This window comes from Lycorma delicatula, chromosome 4 (assembly GCF_047948215.1).
Source record: "Lycorma delicatula isolate Av1 chromosome 4, ASM4794821v1, whole genome shotgun sequence".
Classification (NCBI taxonomy): Eukaryota; Metazoa; Arthropoda; class Insecta; order Hemiptera; family Fulgoridae; genus Lycorma; species Lycorma delicatula.
In genome coordinates, this window is record NC_134458.1 from 140,629,041 (window position 1) to 140,655,594 (window position 26,554).

The following is a 26,554-nucleotide window of genomic DNA, read 5'->3' on the forward strand; positions in this document are numbered from 1 at the left end:
CTAACGACTGATTAATCTACGTCTGCAGTGAAGTGATCTAGTCGAGCAGTTGGCGTAAGATGTTGACCCTGTTTTTCTAGAGAAGAGATTTAGACCGCAATAGCATACACCAGATCAAGGAAAACTGGCCTCTTATAAAATATGAATATTTTGTAGAAACAGCCGTGTATGGTTGGAAAAATTGTATTATTTATACATCTTTATTAATTTTTAAAAAGAACAGTTTCGATGAAAATTTATACAAATCAAAATTTGCATCATTCATCAGTGACCAGATCTATATTTTAGTTAAATGAGCTTTAACCCAATCAAGCAATCTTAAAGAGGGCGACAAAAATACTAGGTTAAATATAACGTAACTATGTATCTATACTAGTCTATATATACTATATATATATATATATACATAAAACTAGACAAACATGACCGAGGCCAAATCAGTGTTTACAATTTAGTAGTCTTTGCATTAATAAAAAGGTCACATACTAGTTTATAAATTAGTTAGATTCTTTGGAACAGACTCCGTTAGACGACCCAGAGGGAAAATGGTGGGAGAAGAAATACCAATAAACCAAAACAAATATTAATAGAGATAATGCGATGTATCATAAGATGCAAACCGATGTACGGGTGAACTGACTTTCTAATCGGTTTTGCTTGTACATAGTAATTTTTTTAATTATAGTTTTGTAATTCTTGCACAATATTTAAATAGAAATATCAATTAAACAAATTTATTATAAAATAATTACGGGAATATTTTGTCACTTTTACAAGGGTTAAGTTCTCATTTTATAAAAGAATTGAACTGGCAATATGCGGAAATGAATTTTAAACAAAGATATACAGCCTCCTTATACTAAAATTATTAATTTATTTAATAATTTCTAAAAAAAATCGCTGATGACAAATTTTCACGATGATTATGGAAAAATACGACTTTTATGAGTTAGAAGTTTGTTGAAAACTGAATCCAGAACCAATTAGATTAAAAGACTGGGAAACTGATCACTGCATTAATTAATGAGCCAACTAATTCTTTAATATTAATCTGTGTACTAGATAATTATTTAAAAATGTAAAAATTAAAAAAAATAATAAATCACATATGTATAACAATTTTATATGTAAAATTAAACCTATTATTATTTACTCATATATTAAAGAAAAATGCAAAATTATTCAAACAAATCAAACAATCAAATCTGATTAAAAAAAAAATATTTTATTAAATAAAAAATGAAAGATTGTTTGTAAGGCAATGGACATTATACATTCTTTCATAAAACAACCCTTCATATTAACCTTCAGCTCTTTTCGCTTCTCCCATTTTAATAAGAAATTGTTCAGCATCATTTATTATATTTTGTAATCTCTCTTTAGTTGCGGCTGAATTTCCAGACGCTTTCAATTTCTCTTTGGCAGTTATAATGGCTGTACGACGTCCTGTTACATTGTAAAATACACGTACGTGTTTTTCACCGCTAGTCAACACATAATCTCCAGCCGAGTCGAATAATATAGATGTAATTGGACCTGAAATAAAAAAAATAAAATTTAAAATCCTTAAAGATTTACAAAAGAAGAAAACAATTTTGTTTCTAGGAATTTGAACGGAGAAATTGAAATATTTCCGTCACTAATGAAAATTTGATTTTTAGTTATTACTAGTGACCCGGCAATGCTTAGTTATTGCCAGAATATTTACCAAGTTCAAATTGCCTCACCAATCTCACTAGTATATAAATCATAAAAAAAACCTTATAAATAAATAACCTAAAACTTCTTTTTCTAAATTTAACGTCGTTGTATAAATCGAAAGATATCTTCTATATCGATTAAAAACTTTATCTATTTTTTCATTGTCTATCGATAGTTGTCTACGTCAATATCGACTTCCTCAAACGATTATTAAGTGATTAAATATCATTTGTTATAATATTAAATATTATGGAACTTTATTTATTAAATATTATGGAACATGTAAACAATCCCGGGACAAATAATAATAAATTGTAAAATTTTCAGCAAAATCGGTTGAGTATTTTTTGAGTTATTAAAGCATACACAAACGAAGATTGTGTTTTATTTATATACACTTTTTTAGATTTAAAATCTTACTTACTATCTTACCTAAAACACATATATTTTTTTAGACTCATCTCAAAAAAATGCGGCATAGCATTATACGACTTAAAAAAACAGAATTTATATTTTTTAAAAGGTGGGGATAAATTTTAAGAAAAACACGTTTCTAAAAATATTAAATAGATTAAGCTTAAAAAATGTACAAAGTAAAGTTTTCTCTAAATCTAACACCCCTTCAATAAAGCCTAAACAAAATGAAATTTTATTTTTTTAGTTTAAGAAAATGAAAATTAAAACTTTTCTTCATTTTAGGTCCGGGGATCATAATTTGAAAAAAAAAATTAGACACTTCTTGATAGCTCTATACATGAAGTATAAACTTTCAAATATTTTGTGAAAAATATTTAAACTGAAGGTAGACAGAGAAAAAAAACACATTTACGAGGTGAAGGTTGATTTTTTTTTTAAAAAATTGTTTGATTTATGTATGAATTATAGGTAATAAATTTGCTTCAATAAAGTTTTCTCTAAAAGTCCTCTGAAGAAAATCGAAATTGGTTTTTTCGAGATATCCCATCGTCCCTTAACTTAATCCCATATATATAAATATTTGAGCCAAATTTGAAGAAAATCGAATCGGTCAATCCTGAAATATGAGGTCAGAAGCAGTGCGACGCACATTGTATGTGTTTTTTTTTGTCTGGATGAACTAAGTGAACCTTAAAATGCAAAATAAAACCGATACCCCATTTTTGACACTATCACCATATACTTTCCCTTTAATATTAATTCGCCGGGATAGTATATTTATGTACAATAAATTCACCCGTCTTAAAATATAATTACAATACATGTAAGGAGAAAATTTTTTAATATTGTTTGAAAAACAATTCCTATCCAGACAAGAGTAAAAATTAAAAAAAGATTTATACACTTCAATTTTTAGGAATGGTTGTGTAATCTCTTACTGTAGCGATAAAAGTTAAAAATTATTATCATTCTTATAATAATTTATATTATTTGATTTTTTTCATTATTACATACTAAGCTGAAACAATGAAAAAATTGAAATAATATTTACTTATAGAGAGATAAGAGTACTTTTTCACGTTTTTATTTAATAATTTTTCATCATTATTATTTCCATTATCAGTTATCATGCATCGAGAATATTACCAGGACAAATTACACGGTGAATATAAAGTATCGTAGAAAATGCATTAGACCAATGATTCTCAAACTGTGCACTGCGGCCTCTTCACAGGAGCGCCGCAAAATATTGTAAAAGCTTTATAATTAATTGAACCAAGACATTTATAATTATTAATTTAATGTTAATAAAATAAAAAAATAATGAAGATACAAGAGTAATATTTATTTTTATCTTTTACTTACGAGTAGTCATACTTTTACTTACAGTAAGGCGCCACGGAAAAATTTTAATTTATTAAGGGCGCCGCGACTCGGAAACGTTTAGGAACCACTGAATTAAACGAAGCCCAAAAGTTATTTCACCTAATAAATACATTTTCCACCTAATTGTAAATTAACTCAATATTTATTTTTTTTTTAAATTCATCTTTGGTTTCTGGCTATAGAAAATTTCATCAGCGAATCTTAAAATATTATTATTATATTTTTTTATGTTTGCCTTGGATCGTTATTTCACTCTCAAATCTTTTCCTTCAATTTTTACATTGCTTGTGTACAGCTGTAATAGCAACGGAGACATGACTACATTTTCATTTCACACCTTTCTAAATTAGAAATAACCTTTCCTTATTTACTGTTACTTGATTCTTTTATAGATTACAAATCGGTCTTCTCTCTATATAAATTTTAAGTCAAAAGTTTCTTAAAATCTATACAATTTTTCCACATTATTAAATACTTTTTACAGATCTAAAAATAAAGTAGGCGCTTTATTATTCTTAAACCTATCTTTTAAAATTATTATTCCCGTATACCTATGTTCTTTTTGGATACGAACTGGGCTTCGTTTAAATTAGGTGAAACATTTATTTTGAAAATAAATAATATTAAAACGCTGTCAATGAAATGAGAAAAAATTACGGAATAATTAGAATTCATTTATACTCGTATTATCAAAAATGGGAAAATTTTGTTATTTATTATTTCTTACTCCTGTTTCTTCATTAGTTCATCATTCTTCTATTTTGGTTACTTCTAGTGTTCGTTTAATTACAAGTATTTTTTACATTATTTTAATACTTAATGTTTAGTGTTTATTATTTTCCCATCTAGCGCTATAGTTGTGGAAGGGAAATTATTGTAATCGATCCAACTTGAGCATATGCGGTTTTCACCGGATCTTGACGTTTTGACATCTAAAAAACCCAAAATATCGGATGGAAATTTTCTGGATATTCGTATGTACCTGTGTGTGTGTGTGTTAGATGTCTCAATTTTTATATCTCCAGAACTACTGGACCGATTTTGACCAAACATGGTCAGATAAATGGGGCATTGATGCCATTAAATTTTCAACTTAAAAGGTCAAGGGGGTGAGGCTGTACAGCAAGGTCACCCTCACTATCTCAAGATTTCACCTAATTAAGATCATACTTTTCTTAGGCACATTTCTTAGCAATTAAAGAATAACAACATTTGCAAAAAAATATCTGCAAAATTGCACCCCCCCCCCCCCAAAAAAAAATGCTCTAAATAAACTAGTGGCTAAGTGGAATACCGCGTCGATAGTATCCCATGTCGCCACAAGGAGGGCTAGTTAGCACCAACGTACAGCTGTACAAAAAATACTATGTTTAAATAAAATTATAAATATTTTTTAATTAAGTTGTACACAACGACTTAATTAGTCATGCATAAAAAAAAACCGCGTGATGGGAAAGTCCTACAACTGTGTTGTCCACTTTTTTTTAAATTGTAACTTTGTCTTGGCTTGCTGCTTTTATTGATAATGCTTAAAGAAAATGATTAATTATTCTAAACTTAAACAATTAATTTTTACATTTTTATTTTTTATTTTGGTTCTTTCTTCTTCTTCTTCTTCTTTCGTTATGGTTGCCTAAGGACCACGTAACAATTTAATTTCCTCTCCTTTGTAGTTTCCTTATCTTCCAGTGCTCTTTCAACTTTTCACTATGCATTTCTTACCTTTCCTCGGACCAATTCGTTCTAATTCTCTTATCCCCTCCCTACCATGGAATCCTTCTATTTCTCGCACTTTCCTACGAAACACATCTTTTGTCTGTTATCTCATCCTCTTTTATGTTGTATATTTCTAGATTTTCTTTATATCTTTGTTACCGTTTTCGTTCTTTGTTATTTTATTTCTTTTTTTTACATTTATTGATTCGTGCTATTTTAATTTTTGGGATCGGACCTCTTAAGGTTCACCCATACATAGTCCTGACTTCTTTTTTCAAAACTTTTTCATATTTTTCCCTATCTTTTTTATTCTCTCTCGGTCCATCCATTGTGTTTCCACTTCTGTTTCTCTGGAAATATAAATTTACGCACTTAATTTCTGAAAGATTGACAGTTAAAAGTTATTTTTTTGAAAATATTTAATAATTTTGCATTTCTTTCGTATCCTTTGAATCAGCTTATTTTGATTTTTCCTTTTTTAATGTTCAGTTTTCTTTTGTAATTAGGATATTTTATTTACAAGTAATTTAGTTAAGAAATGTCTTAATATCAGTGTAATATTTTTTGTTGCTTTGATTTACTTATATAGAAATTTCACTTTTTTCTGGATTTTAGTCAAATAATTTTATTTTGAATATGTTATTTTTGTATGATTTTAACTTTCTTATATTAATTTATACTATTTTATATTTATGTAGATTTTATTCATTTATATTATTTTACTTATAAAAAACTTCTTTTATGTAGGTTTAACTATTATTAATAGTTTTCGTTTAGTTTATTTCTTGTTTTTTTCTGATCCTTCTTTTCTTATATTTATAATTATCACGTAATTTTTTTCTTTATTTTCTTTTGGTATTTTAGATAGATCATATATTTTTTCGAATACCTTAGGATGTTTTTTTTTATTTTGCATTTTGATTTTAAAACTATTTTGTTGATTTTTAGAAATAGTTTTTTTATTTTAAGGTACTTGTTGTCAATTTTTATATAATTTTTTGTTTTATTTATTTTTATTTTTTTGGTTCAATGTGGTTTTTAAAATAAAATTTTCTAGGGTTTTTTTGTCCTTTTCTTTGTATTTATAAATTTAGACTGATTCAGGTTGACTTTTAAGAATTTAAAACTTGTAAGTGGAATATAAAAATGGGATTAGAAAGTGGAAGTATATGAAAAGTGTCATGCCTGATCGAGATTCGAACCTGGAATCTCCGGATGAAAGGCTGAGGCGCTACTAATTCACCACGGAGATCGGCGGAGTTTTTTTTTTTTATTGGTTATGGTTAATTTTTAAAAGGTTTACTTTGAATAGTTTTAGGGGTTTTTCTCAAATAACTTAAATTAATTACAGCTTAACTAGGAAAATTAATTTTTTTAAAACTATATGGGTTAAGAATAAAGTGATATTTTAACTACTTTAATGCTTGCTTTTAAGTAGTAAAACTATAAAGGCTGGATGAAGTAACGCAGATATAAAAAGCAGAATAACATAAACAAGAAGCGATTTCATGCGACAAAATAATTTTTCAACAATGAATGTAGATCTAAGAATTAGAAAGAAGTTCTTGAAAGGATTTAAGTGAAGTACAACACTTTGTGGAAGTAAAATATGTAACAGGAAAACGGAAAGGAAAAGTATAGTGACGTTTGAAATGTGATAACAGAAGAATTTTGAAAATTATACTGGTCGGTAATATTCGAAGTAAAAAGGTCTTAAGACAGGTGAGAAAAGTAATTTGTGGCAGAATTTTGTAGAAAAATAAAATAGATTAATGGATGATGACTTAAGATATTCCAGGATTAGTTAATTAAGAAATAGTGGAATATATAGAAGATAAAAATCTGTAAAGGAAGAAATTGGGTTACATAAAACAGAAAACTGAGGGTGTAGGATGTAGTAAATATAGCGAGATTAAATATTAGCACACAAGGGAGATTAAAATAACTAGCACAGAGAAATGAACGAAGAATAATTCCTTACCAGTCACTGATTGATGTCTAAAAAAAAAGTTTAATATCCAAAAAACATTACAGTGTTATTTTATAACCAAAAGGAAGTAAGCGCAAATATAATTTTCATATTCCAGTTCCAGTTTAAAAATAAAAACACCCTTCAATATCTTCTCACCTTCACATACTTTTTTCTAAAAAAAAATTTGGTTGATATTTTGTTTGGGAAAAAAAATTGGTGGAATCAACTCTCTAGATACACAAATTCTCATACCAAATTTCATAACTGTAGAACTAACCGTCCCCGATACATTAAGCAAATAATGCTAAAATTCAATATATATGTGTGTGTGTGTGTGTATACGCGTCCATAGAAATTTATAATTTTTTTCGTAAAATTTCTAAAACTACATATAAAATGTTATGACGACACCCCTGAGCAATTATTCAATTTATAGCTTGAGATGCCTCACATACTTACTACCTCCCGCTTTGCTATTTATTCATTATTACCTACTCTCTTCAGACACAATTTTATTTTAATAAAATTGCGCGCAGTAAAATGAAATGAAGGAGATAAAAATCATTAATTCTAACCCATTTGAATTTATATGATAATGGAATAATATTCTTTTATAAAATAATATACGCAATTTTATATAAAATGTCTGTCGCCTTAATAAATTAATAACTACTAAAAAAATTTGGTTGTTTTTATATATATATATTGCTGTAAAATTAAATGTCTTTAGCGTATATAAATAATAAAACGTTAAAATAAATAATTTAAATAGATAAAATTAATCTATATACAGTTAATATTAATAATGTGTACGTATGTTAGGTCAATAATAATAATAAAAAAAAAAAAAAAAAATGCTGTTTGTGTCCTGACATGAAAATAACACAGGAATTCTCAAGATAACAAGCACTATATACCCAGGGTCATATTAACCAATAGACAAATGTCAAGAGCCCGGCTTCAGTACAGGAAAAAATAAAAATAAATAATAATAATAATAAAAAACGCTAAACGCCCTAGAAAAGGAAGCGCCAAAAGAGCGAAAGCAGAAAGTGGCGTTAGCTTTCAACTTAACACGAAATTTATATAATAAAAAATCGCTTTCGCATAATAAATGCTAAACTCCCACATTACAAAACAGTAATTTTTCCGGAGGCGTTATATGGCGCTGAGTGTATGCAACATTTTTCGGATAAAGATCTTTTTAAAATAGAAAAAAGAATTTTATGAAACATATATGGACCCGATTACAGGACGGAATTTATAAATCAAAACGTGAAACAGAGATTTATAAAAATACAGAAAAAATAAAAGACACCACACGGAGAAGAGAATTAAAATTTTACGGGCATTTATACACATTGAGCGAAAACAGATTAACAAAACAAATATTTAACTTTTATAACAGTAGAACTATTAAAACTAGCTGATTTAAAGAAGTAGAAAACGATATTAAACCTTTTAAAATCTACAAAGATACCTGTTTAAATAGAAACTAAATTAGAAAATTAATCATAGATTTAAGTTTCCAGAGAAAGATAAGAGAAGTATAGGAAGAAAGTGGACCGAAGAAGAAAAATAATAACAGAGTGAAAGAATGAAAAAAAATATTGGGAAAACAAAAGAAGTTTTAAACTACTATACAAACGTGAACCTTAGTGGTCCCGACAAGCAAAAAGAGAATTAAAAAAATAAAAAAAAATATTTTTTGCTCCCTTGGAGGAGACAAACATAAGTTGTATTTTTAAAAAAAATAAAAAAAAATTAATACCTTTAAAATGTAATAAAATGAAAAATAATATTCTTTTGTTATTAAAATTAAATAAAAAAAGACAGTATTTTTTTAGCCGAAAAGGAAATTTCCCAACTATTCTTCAATTTTTGTTTGAAGTTGTCCACAACTTAAATAAATGTGCCCCCAAATTTAAATTTTATCTACGGCCCGGTAGAGGCTTCATCCGGTATTGATCATACGTTAAGTAAGTTCTATGTACGATCGAACTTCAAGTCCATAGAAATAAATTATAATAAATAAAATTAAAAATAAATTAATATAAATGAAGATCCGGAAGTTTTATTCGGATTAACCTGTGATACTCTTATTCTTCTGGTATAAGTTATAATGGAAACAAATAAATGTTGTTTAATTCAGACAGTGGAGAAATAAGAAGGAAAAATGAGGAGGGGATTAAGCGCATATAGCAGTAGAAGAAATAGAATAAGCATAAAATAAGCAATGTCATGACCAAGGTATGTGTAAAGAATAACAGAAGAAATTGGAGTGGGGAAAAAGAAAAAGAAAGAATGGTGGGGGAGTTGATAACCAGGTGACCTGTTTCCTTGTAATAACAACCTACCACATGAAATCGTCTCTCAGCTTTTAATGTTTTCATATATCTATTAACTAACTTACATCCCCTTTCTTATTTCAACTGAAAGTCTATATTTTGTATTCTACACACGCATATACAACAGCACAAACTTCGTGTAGACATATATGTATAATGATTTTCCTTCAACCTTACCCCCACTCTTTATTTTTATATAAACCAGACACCAATGTCGACGACATAGTGAAGTAAAAGAGAATGGTAACAACCTTTAAACATTAAAACTCTCACTCGTTATTAAGTTCCCGCCGGTAAAACAATACGCATACCGTGACTTATAATATTTTATAGATAAAAGAATAAAAATTCCTATTATTTGCGTGTTATGTATACATATAGTAATATAAAATAAAACAATAAGTGTTGTGCGCGTGAAATATTATCCACTATTATGTATAAATAAAACAAAACTCTAAATTTATAATTATTATTACTTTTTTTTAATGTAACAATAATAAAAATTAATCTTAATAAAATAAAAAACAGTGAACTAAGATATTTCAACTAGTCTTAATGACAGCGTGAGGGTATTAATACTTTTAAAAAAAATGTGCAGTGAAATAAAATTAAATATAAAAAAATTTTCTTTATTAAATTTTTGTTTATATATTGTTTAGTTTCAATTCGAATAAACAGTTAATTGTTATTTATAGTGTTACAGTGATTTTGTAGAAGTAGATAATAAAAGTAGTTATTAAAGAATTGATAAACCGTTAAAAAGAAAGAAGTGCATTATGTATTGTTATCATTTTCAACGATGTATATTAGTTTATTTTACACTTTTAGTACTGCACAACCAAATTCGTAAGTATTATAATTCTTTTTTTTTTTTTAGATATATTACAACATATTTTATGGGATATTAGTAATATATTTTTAGTCTATACATGTATAGCTTAAATCGAATTTGATCTCTCAAATGTTATCATTAACTTTTTATACAAAGCCTAAATATTATTTAAGAGGTGTACTAAGCCAAAAGTTAAAAATTGTTATCAGATCTTTTCAACTTTATAAAAAGTTCTTCTTTTGTATAACTACCTGAAGATGATTCACCAGAATTCTCCTAACTGTTCATCTCTTCATCGGCTAATACTTCATTTACATTATCCTTTCAAAATATCAGTCAATATTCCAATTTTTCTTTCTTCTTCACACTATCTATTTCCTTTTTAACTTTCATCCATAAAATTTTGTTTACACACACACACACACACACTACATATATATATAATATATATATATATATATATATATATGTAGTTCTTCAATTAACACCCACTTTGAAATAACTTGTTTTTTATTTTAATGTTTAATTCCCTTATCAAGTGGAAATGGTAACTATCTAAAAGAATCGAGTACATTAATTTGTTGTTTTAAGACTATCTATCCCGCTCTTTCTTATTGACAGACACGTATAACCTATCTGAGGTGCAGATGATACTAGTGAAAGTTATTTTCTCTGAGTGTAAAGATGTTTTACGGGCAATTTGATTGATTGATATTATGATATTTCGAAATTCTTCAGCCGTTTTTAAAGCTTTATTTATTCATTATTTATACAGAGCCGTGTTTCTTGTTCGTGTAATGACTATATCTAAGGAATGTTGTATTCATAAATCATCAGGCCAAGATGCATTATTAATTAGAATCCAACAACAGAATGGTAACTGGAGACAGCACCAAAAATGCAATTAGCATTAAAATATAACTGATTCGGCCAAGCCTCGAACTATCAGCCTTCGACATGTAATCCTAGGGTTACAAACATAACAATATATTCATCTCAGTGAAAAAGGCAACGCGAAACTAATACATATATTACTTTTCTTCGAAAAGTTAGTACGGAGCACTTATTCTTGCGAACGCTTGTGGTATTTTTATCGGCGGTCTATGTGTCATGCCAGTTGGCAATCATTATACACACACAGTATACGTACCATATATATGTAGATAACAGTATTGTGACACCTCCGCACCACTATTAAGCCTAGCCAATAGTTTCTCAACAGGCTTATAATGTTTTGCAAGGTTAATGTTTGCATAACAGCATTATAGTTTTAAGTAGGGTTTATTCTACATATTTAATTAATAGAGAAAGATAAAACCAGTATGCTAAAATGTGATGTTTGCGGAATTGTTACAAATATAAACAATTGTCAATTTTGAGCAACTGTATACAAATAAATAATAAAGATAACTTTTCACTACCATTCTCCCTAAAGTTTCTTAATTTATCATTCTATTCCTCCATTATTATCTATAATTACGTTCCAAAACTTATTCCTCTAACTAAATTTTTATTCTTATGGGAACATAATAACATACTATAGGTCGGTCACGTCAATATAAGATAATTTTTAAATTAAAAACAAATTATATTATTAAAAAAAAAAAATTGTGATTAAAGTCCCATATTAATTATTTAAATGAAAATACATGAAATAATGTTAAGGTAAATAAATAAAATATAAAAAATTCCTATAAAATAATTAAAAATTAAGAAGCCACTATTGAAAATTATTTTCATAAAATATTTACGTACATGTTGAACGGGATGCAGATAAATCGTGTTTTTTTTTAAAATTATTATTTAAAGATTCATCAATATTGTTTTCGAAAAAGAAAATCTTTTAATTGTACTTTAAATACTACGGTAGAAAGATTTTTCAAATGGTTCAACAATTTATTAATAATATAAACAAAAGCATACTAATGTCTTGTAAGCCGAACTGCTGTGTTGAGTTATACGAAAACAGTTCCAGTATCTGCTTGTGTAAAGTTGGATATTGTTATTTTTAGTTTCCTGGCATCATAGGTCTAGAGTTATACAGCAAGAAGGAAAGTATGGTAATCAGTAAAAAAAAAATAGGTTAAGGGTTTTTTGAAACATTTTTCAAAGTTTCATGACCTAGGAATCCAAAAAAAAAAAATGAAAAAGTGGCTTCGTACATACAAAGTTGACATTTTGTACGAGTATTGCGTGTTTATGGCTTAATACCTTTCGACTGGATACATCGATTTTGATGAAATTTTGTACAGAAACTCTAGTATGTAGGGGCAATTTGTCGGTAAGATTTTGAGGTCAATATCTTAACAGGGTGGGGGATTTTTTGGGAGTAAATGTTTTTCAAAATCTTTCCAAATAACCCAACTTTATATCAAGCTCAGTGCGTGTGTTCATGCTTATCTTACCGTTTTAAAAAGGTTTTGCCCCAAAATTCCTCCTTCCCCTAAAATTGAAAAAAACTATATTTTTATTTGTTAAATATTTTTAACCGAATTTTTTTATGTCTTCCTAGGCATAGTAGTAGTGTAAGTAACCCCCAAAAAATAATTTGAGAGCAATTCTGGGGTGGAGGAGCAGATTAAAGTTTAAAAATATCGATTTTTTTTTTTAAACATAAAATGATAAATTTGCAATAAAACTTCGTCATAAATTACCCCATCCCAGAAAATAAATCTTAGATAACATTTTTCGTATAATTATTTCTTCACTATATAAAAACAAGTAACCAACCCAGGAAAGTATTATAACTTTGTTGTCAGCTTTTTTAAGAATATGGAACTACTATTATTAGCAAAGATTGTACACCCAAAAAAAAGACAAATTAACATATTTAATTTTCTCAATATAAGTCTACATGATTCATACTTATGGGCGCCAGATAATGATCTTATAGCCCATTTTATATTAAACATTCGTAGTGACTTTTTGAGCAAGCTTCATGAGATGGGGACAAACAAAATCGATTTGAACATCTCACGAGAACTTGCCGTTTAAACTCAGAAATTTTGCTTTATGAGTAAAAGAAATAATATCGTTATCATTAATGGGAATTCTATCAACGCGATCAGCAATGTTATATGTCTACCTAAGAAACACAATGATAAATTTTATCCGTATTTAAAGTTAGATGGTTACAATGCATCCAATGAATAATTTATTGAGCTGCTATCGTACATTTTTTTTCAATGGGCGCACAACGAAGTGTCATCATCAGCGCCCGAACACAATAATTAACAGTCAAACCACTCTAATTCGAATCTCAAGGGACTAATTTTTTTTCGATTCAGGGATTTTTCTATTTAGAAAGGTAAAATAATGAAAATCAAAGATTGTAAAGAAAAATTTCATAATTTAATAAAAATTTATGTTAATCTATTACGTTAGAAAATACATATAATGTATATACTATTATGTAAAAACTAAATACAGTACAATATTTTTAATTATTTCTTGAAAAAGTTTGTAAATTTTTTTTGAGTACTCTTCTGGCAGATTTGAAAATCAAGGGCATTTTCAGTCTTCACTAATACACTAAATCTTCTGTTTCGCTTTAACTTTTGAAGAATGTTCGAAGGTTATTTATTGCCGATTTCAAGTCTTTTGCTGTAATTGTAATTTCTACTTGTACCATTTTGTCTTCTTCATCGGAATCCTTACCAATGGTCGAATGTGAAAAAGACGCGAAAAAAAGTTTTCATCAAAGAAATAATATGTATATCAAGTCCTCGAAATTTTCGAATAAAGGAAATGATTTAATTCAATTTAAAGAGGATTTTTCAAGGGGACAAAGTAAATATTCGATTTAGGGAGGTTTTACTGTAAACAGTAAATAGATAAATACTAAAAATTAACAATTAAAAATTAAAACCAAGTAATATCAAAACACAGTATAAATGGAAACCGCCTATGACGTATGCTAAAAGCGAAATAAAATCACAATGAAATATTTCATTAATAATTGAAATTAAAACAATAAAATTACGATATGCTACACGCCAAATGGCATAAATAACTGAAACAAACTTCAGTAAAAATCAAATATCTGAATACAAACGGACGGCTTTAAGAAATCGTAAAATATTCGATAACATCGTTTCATTGTTTCCAAAGATATTTCGGAAGTTAGTCCCTAGTTTAAACTTTCGACGCTATGCCGTATAACAGGCATAATCTACAAGGATATGGTATACAGTTAGTTGGCAGTCGCACTGAACACAAACCGGTGCACCAGTCTGAGACATCAGATATCCATTCATAAGGCTAGTGTGCCCTATTTGTAAACGGCAAATAATAACCTTCTCTCGACGGTTATTCCTGTACGAGAAGCTCCACGGTGATACAGTGTTAATAGGACAAAGTTTATTGTTGATCGTAGCATTCCATTCCCTTTGTTATTGTGCATTTTCGATTCCTTTTAAATAATTATCTTCAGATGTAGTTAAAAATGCAGTTGTGTTGTTTACGATAAATGGCACAAAATTCTGTGGCAGGTGATTAATAAATAACTTTTTATTCTTTTTCTTTCTTCTGCAAGCCCGTATATCCTTTGAATAAAAAAATAAAAATTGCGAGCTTTTTTCTCAGTAAAACAATTATCAATAATAATACATATTCACTATTTTCTATCCAACAAATTATTGGCCATTCCTTCCATGAATATTGAAATCACCTTAATATAAACAAAAAGTCTTTCTAAGAAGAAGGAAATGAATGCTAAACAGATAACCTCATTATTGAAGCTAGTATAAAGCACGATTAAACCGGATGTCCAAAGCATTTCATAATTGTAAAAGTATTTTAATACTAAGAAAACATAATTTCACAGTCATGATAACATATTTATTACTTTCTCCACTAAATCTATTTATATTTTAGATTTCTTATGAATTTTTCACTTTATTAAAATAATATATCCTTAAAAAGTCTAAAAAAATGTTCAGAAATAAAATTCTAATCCACATGCCCGCGCGCACACATACATATTTAAATGCATTTACTTTCATATTTTAGTTTTTACCTTAAAACCTTTTAAATGTTTTAAAAACATTTTAAAAGGTACTATAAAAATTACTATAAAATTCCTGCTACAAATATCTAAAAAAAAAATACAATGACTTTTTTAACCGAAAATGTACGGTATATTTTTTAACAAGTTGTAAAATCAATCAAATATTGCAACATCGGTGTACAGACTGGATTGATAATTTCTAGGCCAATTTTGGTAAATAAACTCTTACAACGACAAATAAAATAAACGTACTGGAAATCTAATCAAATAAAAGTAACTGAAAACTTAAACTAAACTCTGTATATCACCAACAGCTGTTCCGTATGATACTCAAAAAAAAAAAAATTCAAAAAGACCGAATTTTCGTTATTTTATTTTATTTCCTTTTGTCCCCAATCAAAAAACTACCCAGCCATCATGACCCTCAAAGTAGATAACAATGCCGAATCGTCGAAAAATATTGCTAACAATAGAACAGATAAATAAACCGTCAATGTTCCAGTTTGCAGCATCATAACGAACCACGCTTGTAACTTGTCCAGCTCAAAATTTTTTGGCCTTAAATTGAATGTAACTAAAAAACGATTCAACCAATTTTCATCAAATTAAATCCACAATTTCAGATACACTACCTAAATTTCAATGAAATTGTTAAGTATGTTTGGAAATTTTTTTAATATTTTTTTGGGGGGCGAGAAATGCTTTCGCGTTATCATAGCCCGAGTCAAAAAGTAACAAAAGTCCCTTCTCGGATATTAAAGTATTAGTAAAAGAAGGTTAAAACGAATAAGATTAAAAGTAAGATAGTAATAAGATTAAAACCAAAATAATATAAAATAAAAAATAAAAACCGACTTCAAAAAATAATAGTACTAAAATGTTACAAATAAATATATTTTTATTTATTAACTAAAGTAAAAGTATCAACAACAAATAACTATTTTTGAAGTCGGTGCCAGCCAACACAAGTTAACACAAAAAAATCTATGTTATAAATTCTACTTCAAACAATGCATAATTGGTAATAGAAGTTTTACTACAATAAAATGAGATCTAAAAAAATATAAGAACAAAATGCGACGTACAAAAATATGATATAACAATATTTTATAGATGCTTAGGTACATATATTATCACTAAATATATATATGCCTTAGCGATCTGAATACGAGGGATGGTTGTCAGATGTTCTGTCTTATATGCTCTAGAAATCTCAATTCCATGTAGGAATCTCGTTGTTGTTACTTTTAATAAAATGTAAAGTGAGGGATTTTCATGTGCATTTGATCGTCAGCTGACCCGGCTGTATAGTTAACTTCCTTGTACGAAGTAAAGGAAAAATTTCGGTTTTCAGATTTCAACGGAAATATCCATTTTGGCCATCCCTGAATCCATTTTGATTAGTCTCGGCGTGACGTCTGTACGTACGTTTCTCGCATAACTCAAAGACGATTAGCCGCAGGATGTTGAAATTTTTTATTTAGAACTGTTGTAACGTCTAGTTGTGCACCTCCCCTTTTGATTGCAATCGACTGAACCAAAAGTGTCCAAAAAATACCAAAATTCAAGAAATTAATTTTGGATTTTTTCTTAACTGCAGTAATAAGCCCTCTTTGAGATCGTTTCAACGACATATCATAAGTGGTACTTATTTTCATCGGATCTCGGATCCAGATTTATAGCCAAATAAAATTTTAATTACTGAAATACTTCGATCTTACAAGGGAAAGGCACATCAGTTTGAAAGCGACTTCATCTCCTTTATTTAAATTTATATATATATTGATTTATTAATCACTATTAACCCCTATGACTAACAATTTATTTACAATAAATAATAATTCAATAATAACAATAAAAAAAAAAGAAAAAATATCAGAAGTTATTAACGAAATAAAACTTTATGTACTTTTCATTTAAAAAAAAAAATGTATATGTAATTTAATAGGCGTACAAGGAAGTCATGTGGTGTCCACATCAGATTTTTAGTTGTTTAATTTTACAAAAATAGTTTAATTATTTGTAACTTTTTATTACTATTATTTGTTGAAGTCGGTTTTTATTTAAAAGTTCCTCCTTCTGTACTGTGCGAGCGATAAGCGGCTAAGGGTGTCGTGCCTTTCGGTTTTTTTCTAAGATTATCATCGGTTTGGTTAGAATTTCTAGGGACCATTCCGAAAGTATACTCTTTTGATTAAAAAAAATAAATTATCAAAATCGGTTTACTAACGTTGGAGATATTTCGTAACATACATTAAAGAATCGTTTTTTTTTTGTTTTTTTCCTAAGATTATCCTCGGATTTGGTTAAAATTTATATGGGACCAATCCGAAAGTGTAATCTTTCGATTAAAAAAAATTATCAAAATCGGTTTACTAACGTCGGAGATATTGCGTAACATACATTAAAAAAAGAATTGTCGAATTGATAACCTCCTTTTTTGAAGTCTGTTAAAAAGTAACTCCTATGTTACTCGAACTGTTACTGTTTTGCTCGAAACAGAAACGGTTAGTCTGTTATAAGATGTAAACATGTATCATCAGTTGTAATTTAAGGCGTTAAAATTAAAATAACAAATAATAATCAGATTTTCGTGAGTAAGGGTGTGTGACCCTATTGAAATTCATCGCCAGTTAAATGAATTATACTTGTATATAGTATTTTCATGTTAGGCGATCGACGGTTCGAACTGTCCAAAAATGGGAGTACAGATATCGTGGACGATTACAGGAGGAGAAGCCCGTCAAAGTCTAGCAGATGGTGGTAATATCTAATCCTTTCACGAATTTTTGCTGAAACACAGGGACAAGATGCAACAAACTGTCGAAAAATTTGTTTTCGGTGAAATTTGTTGCCTGAAACTATATGGATTTCACTTGGGTGGAAAAACTCTCATTCCCAAAATTTGAAAAAACGTCGAAAGATTTTTCACATCCTGGAAAGCGATGACCCATCTTTCGACAAACTTGTGCACATGTTGAATTCATGCCGAAGGGTCTACGATTAATTTGGAATCGTATTGTAATTCTTAAGTAAGCCTGAGAAAGCTGACTAAAAATCGAGGACCAGAAAAATACGAAAGACATTTGGGGTTCTGTATGACAACGCAACACCTCATTCGCCACGAAGGACCTACTAAGAAAAGTGAAATGATGGACATATTAACACCCTCCCTTACAGTCTAACAAGAAAAATTAAACAAGACAAAAATCTCTTAAATATTATATTTCTATATTCAGACAAAAATAATAGAGAAAAACAAAAAGATCTATATTCAATATTCCTTGCGCCATATTATTTTCATGCGTTCATTCCCATGAAAGGGGGCCATTGCGCGGCAGAAATCAATTCGATGAAGTTCAAAACGCAACGCGGAAACAGTTATCCCATGCGGGACAAAACCTTTTCAACAAAGACAAGGAAAACCTCGTTTAATTCTACGATCAATGTCTAAATAAACTTTGTGATCATGTAGAAAATTACATCTTCAATTTTATTTTCTTTCAGGTAAATAAAAGAATTTTCATATAAATAATATTCCGTATGGTTTTTTTTAATGGTAGTGCAACTAAGTTTTCACTACCTCTACGGCTTTAAGCTCCTATGGCAACTTTAAAAAAAAAATATCGAAAAAATATACTTATAAAACTTTTTCAGTTCAAAATATTTTATATGTCTATAAATTGCTACTTTACAAATATTAATCAAAATATATTTATACAGATGAATTATCAAATTCATGCTACAAAAATAATGCAGTGAAAAATAAAACTTTTAGAATCAATTCAATAGAACTGCACACACAATAATTTTCTCATGTATGAACTATTCGCCACCCGTGACACGTTTTTCAATTATCGTCTACTTTAAAGGCTGTTTTTTTATTTGCGGTGTTAAAATATTCTAAGGTATTCTTTGTGGTTGTACCTAATAACAGAATAACACAGATCAAGTTATGTAAATAACATTTAAATTAATTTAAAATATCAACCTGGTTTAGTTTCCTCAAATTAATTCTATAATCATACATAGGCTACATTCAAAATTTCACTTTTTATAATCGGCGTTCAATTTTTTCCTTATTTTATTACTTTCACAATAATATATTTTCGTCCATAAATGGTAATTTCACCAACTCATTTAAACAAAAATATTTAGCTAAAACATGCTTGTGTACTATATATATTACGTTTCAAAATAAATAATATACACATAAAACCGAATTCAAGAAAGTAATACAAATTAGAAACTAATTCTTTTTTTAAAATAATCATTAAATTTCGACTTTTAGAAGTCGAAATTTGGTGTAGATAATTATTTTTAATTATCTACACCAAATTTCGACTTTTTATTAGCATTTAATCTGGCGCCGAATAATTGAAAACGTTTTCTTCTTCTAATTTTAGAATGTTTTTGTATTTTTTAAAGACAGTTTTATTAAATTTTTAAGTTTATTTTACTTTAAACTTTTTAACTAAAATAAAAATAAGTTACAAAAAAAATGGTAGTATAAGAAAAGCAAAATGGAATAAATCTGCGTTTTGATATAAATAAGAAAAATATTACACACAAACGAAGTTAAGAAACTACTACCGAGTATGATCTAAGATTTTCTGATGAGGTACAGGAATCACTTTTTTTACCGTAAGCTTAAATTAAACAAATTCTATTTGAAGTTTCGGGCACAAAAGTACTTTGAATATCAGAATAAAGTTTCGTATAAATAAATAAATATGTATATAGAGTGATTCACGAAGAATTTAACAAATTTTCAGGAAGTACTGGTGAATATAAAGAAGAAACTTCATAAACAGATTTGGAAATGCTTCGTTACCGAGATACGGCTTGTGAAAAATTTCACCCTTATTTCTAAAATATATTTTATTCATCATTGTATTATAAAATAGCTGTGCAAATTTGAAACTGTACTGCATTGGGATCAATAGAAAAAAAATGTCTCAATGTTTTAACAAAAAATGTTTTGGCTGACTTGCTTAATCAAATAAAATGTGTTGCAAAAAGAAATTAAAAGTAATGAGGTAAGATGTTGCTCATTTGTTTTGTCTAGTAATAAAAAATAGTATATATCAACTCAATCAAATGACCCATGAGATGTAATGCGATGACTCATGTAATTAATACAAATTGAAAGACAAAATGTATTAAAACTTATTATATCATCAGTTAGTCATAGTCTGTGTCCATTGTTTTAGAGTAAACAATATTAAATATGACCAAAAATGTTAAATTTATGTGTGGAATAACATGATGTAAGAAAGCACGAGCACTGTATAAATGTGCCTGCTCTGAAGTCAAGATATTCAGTATTCGTGTATTGATTGCTAAGTGTTGGTGTAGTTACTCACAGTCTTTTTTAAAGTTAGGTTTCTTTTGAAATATGGCAACTTTTCACAGTAACAAATGTAATCCATTTCAAGAAGTAAGTCATAATAATGTTACTAATAATTTAAGGAAAGTGTTACGGTGGATGATAGAAAAAAATCTTAAGTTTAGAAAGTGATTGTAAGATTAGTGATATGTGTCAGAAGAAACTTCTCTCAATTAGTAACAAAGCTTTAGAAGAAGAAGAAGAAGAAGAAGTAGATGATGGTGAAGAACCCCTTTATGATGAAACGAATTATGCATTAGACAAGCTCAATGACAATCTAGTGAGTATTGGGGAATCCCCTGTAAAATCTAAAAGATTGCAAGAGAAAACATTTCCTGTCAAAAAGATTGCAAAAATTGAGTCATCAATGAGAGAAAACATATTAAATGTAGCTAGTCAAAAGTCTGAGACTTCATCTCAAGTTGAACTTGATAGCGAAATCTTGGTACATTTGAAAGAAAAATTTAACTGTGTGTGACAGATATAAGTTTAAAATTGTTATTTTAAACTTGTTAAAAAAGAGTAAGAATTGTTATTCTTACTCTTTTTTCATGAAGTTGAGCATCAAAAAGGTGCAAGATGAATTCCCAGGAACTACCAATTACATAATATGACAGGTAAAACAACTAGTTAAAGAACAAGAGATTCTGTCAACACCGAACCCTAAACCTGGAAAGTGTCTGAATCAAAACATAGTTGAATGTATTCAGATGTTTTATAAAATCAGATGATGTAAATCATGTAATGCCAGGCAAAAAATACTATCACAATCAAATCACCTTGTGGAAACATTTAAGTTAAAAGAAGACTAGTACTGATCTAGACTAATCTGAAAGAGATACATCAATAGTTTAAAGAAAGTCATACATGTATTAAAATGGGGTTTTCTACCTTTGCTGCTTTACTTAAAAATTTTGTTTTAGCAGGTGGCAGTGGAACTCTAAGTGTATGTGTGTGTGCTATCCATCAGAATTTGAAATTAATGTTTGAAGGATGTAAATTACATTATTTATCAAAAGACTGCAGCAAATCACTTCTTATAAACACTGTGAGGCACAAATTATCTGTAATCCACCTCAAGAAATTTTTGGTGAGTGTAAGAATTGTCCAGATTCTGATAATTTAAAAAACATTTTAGATTCAATATTTATTGAAAATTCTGTGGAGAAAATAACTTTTAAGCAATAGATATCAACTGACCGTTTAAGTTTAGAAACAGTAGAGAAGAACACAGAATATTTTATTGAGACATTTATTGAAAAACTATAAATTCTTGTTCACCATTCATTCGTTGCTTCTCAGTAGTCAAACTTCTTAAAAAAATTAAAAAACTGTAATTGAACCCAAAATCTTTATCACATTATGTGACTTTGCTGAAAATGAATGATTCATTTGTGCTAGAAGATGAAGCCCAAGGGTTTTACTGGAACAATCAACAGTCTAAAATTCATCCTTTTTTTAAAAGTCATTAATTTGCAGACACTTTAAATAATTTATTGTTATGAATTGTTAAAATTAATACAAATTAAAATATTTATTTAAAATAACAGCTAGTAGAATGAAACGGTTAATTTAAGAATGTATAAAACTTTAATTTGACATTTTTATTAATTTGCCTTACTTTTTGTATATTGTGTAAGATTTTAAGATGGTCAAAATGTACTAATCATAAACACCATAACCATAATTATTTAAAGACATGCATTATTATATTTTAATTATGTCTTACAATTACTATTTATATTACTGTAGCTTCTTGTATTAGAAGTGAGTTTTAAGAATTATATTTTATACATAATTATTTTTTACACTTAAGTTTTTTAGATCATATAAAAGTGTTTAAGATTTATTGTTTAACTTAAAATTATTAACTTAATTTCACTTTTAACCATAATTTGTAATGATTTTCAATCTCATTTTGACTTTAATTAATATTCATTGCAGTCTTGTTATAAAACTAATTAGAATTTTTTAAAAAAGTAAATTTCTATAAAACATTGATACACATTTTATTTTTTATCTCTTGATCCCAAAGCAATCCTAGTTTCAAATTTTCTCAACTCCTTTATAGTATAATGATGAATAACATATATTTTTTATTAAAAAGTTGAAAACCTTTTTTCTTGAAATTCAAGGTCAATTCAAAGGTGGTAACCTTAAAATCAAACTTTTACATTAACATAGGTTTGTTTATATCACACGAAAGAGCATCAAATAAACTTTAAAATGAGGCCACGTTTATCATTGTACCTTAATAAATAACAAAGTTATGTTGACCTAACACTACTGCTGCAAGTCAAAAGTTGCCATTTTCCAGAAAATTTGAAGGGCTCTAAGAACAAAACGGTTTATGATCTGAAATCCAGTATTTTTATATTGACTCTATCAACAGTTAATTCATAACAAATTTCATGAAATTGTTACTGACCAGTTGATCAGGTTGTGGGCCTTGTTGATTTAAGATGGAATGACCCGACTACAAATATAATGAGAACAGTTAAATTCAGTTCATCTGATGATGAATACAGCTTGAATGTAAATTTAGAAAATAATAAATCTAATCTGCATTCCCTCATTTTTTTTGTAGTTTGTTAAAATTAAGAAATTTATAAACTATATAATACTTGCTAAATGATATTTTTTTAAGCTTATAAAACTTTCTTTGTATCATATTTTGAACAAGAATTGCAGCTTATCTTTGTTTTCATGATCTCACGTTCAATTCCTGACAAGCCCCACTAACATTTTACTTATCATTTCATCTTTCTTGCTAAAATACGTTCCTAAATCCGTATGAGATAATAAAAAAAAAATTATATCATGTTAAACACATTTTTATATTAAGTTTTATGCTTTTATAATTGAGGGCAATTTGACTGTCTATTCAACCCAATAGGCTATTTTTCTCTAAGACAGAAGGACATCATAATTAAAGCAGGGACAAATGTTTGTATATCCATACAACATTATGATTTAATTGCAAAAAAAGAAGCATTTTACTCCAGTTAAGTAAGCTAATAATTAAAATACTAAAAACAAAATATAAACAAAAAATAAAAAATGAGCTTTAATTGTATTAAAGAAATGCATAACAGTTCTGAAAAGATCTTCTACACATATATTTCTATTTATGCTAATATGTATATAAAGCTGAGTAGTTTTTTACTTAATCGTATCATGAAAGCGTCACTATTAATATAAATTCATATAATAAGATACATAAAAATTCTTCCCATCATTTATGTTGGTATCCGGGAAAAAACGATTTAGTTCAAGATATATACTTTGGTTAAATTTATATGAGTCACTTGATATAATGAAAATTGTTCCAAAAAACCCAGATGAAATATCAAGTTACATCTATAAATTTTAAGTATAATAAAAAATAATTTATTTATAACAGTTCTCACTAATTTATAGTTCATGTATTTTACAGGTATTATGCTTGTATTTAAATATTTACAGGGGTATTTAAGGTAAATATTCAATCGAATTAAAATAGAATATATCCATATACTGTATATACTTACAATTAAAATTGTAAATATAAAATTTTCATGTATATTTAATTACCATTTAACAAAATATTTAATAACTGGTAATAATAATTTATGAACAAATTATTTAAATAAATAAAAAAAGTTAATAATTTCTAACAAGAAAAACGTGTTTTGTTTCCAGGAAGGTGTTTCCTAAAAATCTTATCTTATAAAGCCAATTATACAAGATTTAAAACTAAAAATTAAAAATAAATTATATAGCAACGAACTTATACAAGTATAATTTTTTTTTTTTTTTTTTTTTTTTTTTTTTTTTTTTTTTTTTAATACTAGTGATCATCCTTTATTTATTTTATATTTAATTCTTAAACATCCCTTCCCAAGATTACAAGATAAAAAAACTGTATTTCTCAAACGACCTAGAATTTACAAACTGGTTGTTTTATTATTAATACTTGTTTAAAAATACCTTAAAATTAATTGAAAATTTTATAATTCAATGTTAAAAGGTGGTAAAAACTATAATTTCACAAAAATTAATTTGATTTACGATTTTCTGATTTAAAATGACTACTAATGTTATTTTCCTTCATTACGTTTATCTTATTTATTTATTAATAAATTTAGTTTTAATATTTTTTTTTAAATTTGATTTAAGGGTGGCGGAATCCCTATATAATTTAATATTAAGATAAGGAAAATATTTTCACAACTCACCACACCGATTTGTTTCAGATTTTTACAGAAGGTTCTTCAGACTTTCCTGTACAACCTGAGTTAATTTAGTTAAAAAAGCTACTGTATAAATCGAAAAAAAAATTAGGATCTTACTTTTAATTACTTATATTTTCTGTATTAAAACTTTTTTACGAATTCAAAAATGCAGTTTTTAGCTTGAAAATGACTCAATTCACTAAAACAGGTGAATCACCTGCAAAAATTTCATATGTATTGAAGCACTAATTGCAAAAAGAATGTATCTTAAACCACCACAAAAAAAACTAAAAATTACCAATTTTAATATATCCCGGCTTCATATGCAGGTATGCCGTCAAATTCCTCATCAAGTTTTCTTTTCAGCAGCCTTTTTTGCCTCAAGCTTCTCTTTAAAGCACACTAACCGCAGAATGGACCCGTCTTACGCGCTCGTAATCCAAATTTTTCATCGTGTCTAGGTAGCAGTAATGTATTTGAAATAATAATAAAATTTAAAAGAAAATATACTACAGCTTGTTTTAATAGTAAATGCTGTAATGTAAATGAAAGTACTGAAATGACATGACAGCGTATAAAGTATACAGTATAAAGTATAAAAATTTAACATAAAGTATAATTTAACTTAAGTTTAAAAACACTACGTTTTTCACACAGCTGTGCGGAGCCTCTGTCGTTAGTCAACTGGCACAACAATGAGAGAGAAACATATTAATACATATGTATTACTAATAACTAACCTATATTATTTACATTTTATTAAATTACATTTTATTTTATTTATTACATGCATTCAAAACGTTAACAACTGAAGATGAAACAATTTTTTTAATTCCCATCACATCTTTAAAAAAAAACTTGTATAACTTCTTGTAATCCAGTAGGTTTACAAGAGATTATACTAGTTTTATTAAAAAAGAAATAAATAAAACAGAAAAACCTCACTAGTCCTCACCCATTTTGTCTTTTTTTGAATATCCACTTCTCAACTATCTTTAAGTAACACCTATTGCAATCGGGAATAATTATTTTTTTAAATTGTAAAATTGATATGTTGAGTTTATATATTGAACAAGAAAATGTGAATAATAATAATAACTATTTTTTCGTCATGTCTGAAATTATATTTTTAAATTAAAGTATGTTATATATTTAACACAAATACGACTGTTGAACAACAGAATTACCTTATTGTACTTTTTCCATTTCACCAGAATAATTTTAAAAGATTTATTATTTTTTTTAAATTTCACTTCATCCCCATTATAGTAATAGATATTTTAAATTACTATACACATTTTATTACCCAATTTATAAAAACAAACATACCCGATTTTTTTATATTTTAAAAATAACTATTCTTAACTGATATAACATTTATTAGGAAAATACCTGATAACTGGAAAACCATTCGGCCAAAAACACTCAAAGAAAAATTGAGGGAATGTTACTTATTACGTAGTTTAATAGATTTATTTTTGGTTTATTTTGTACAAACATAAAGTGGAATTTGTTTAAAACTTAATCAAATAAAGAAGTACTTTGTTTAATTTTTAATCAGGTTTTTTTTT

The 26,554-nt window shown here is 27.5% G+C and overlaps 2 protein-coding genes across 2 annotated transcripts in view; one reads left to right on the top strand and one right to left on the bottom strand.

Moving 5' to 3' along the window:
* Positions 1-1,204: 1,204 nt before the first annotated feature.
* The window catches only part of LOC142323919 (transducin beta-like protein 2), a 254,531-nt gene continuing 229,181 nt past the window's right edge, over positions 1,205-26,554 (bottom strand). Inside the window, exon 7 of the mRNA XM_075364288.1 lies at positions 1,205-1,536. Within this exon, the coding sequence (XP_075220403.1) occupies positions 1,301-1,536 (236 nt within the window). The 3' untranslated portion in view covers positions 1,205-1,300. The remainder of the gene's footprint in view (positions 1,537-26,554) is intronic.
* LOC142323921 (uncharacterized) overlaps positions 9,533-26,554 on the top strand; it is a 63,248-nt gene continuing 46,226 nt past the window's right edge. Inside the window, exon 1 of the mRNA XM_075364291.1 lies at positions 9,533-10,386. Within this exon, the coding sequence (XP_075220406.1) occupies positions 10,317-10,386 (70 nt within the window). The 5' untranslated portion in view covers positions 9,533-10,316. The remainder of the gene's footprint in view (positions 10,387-26,554) is intronic.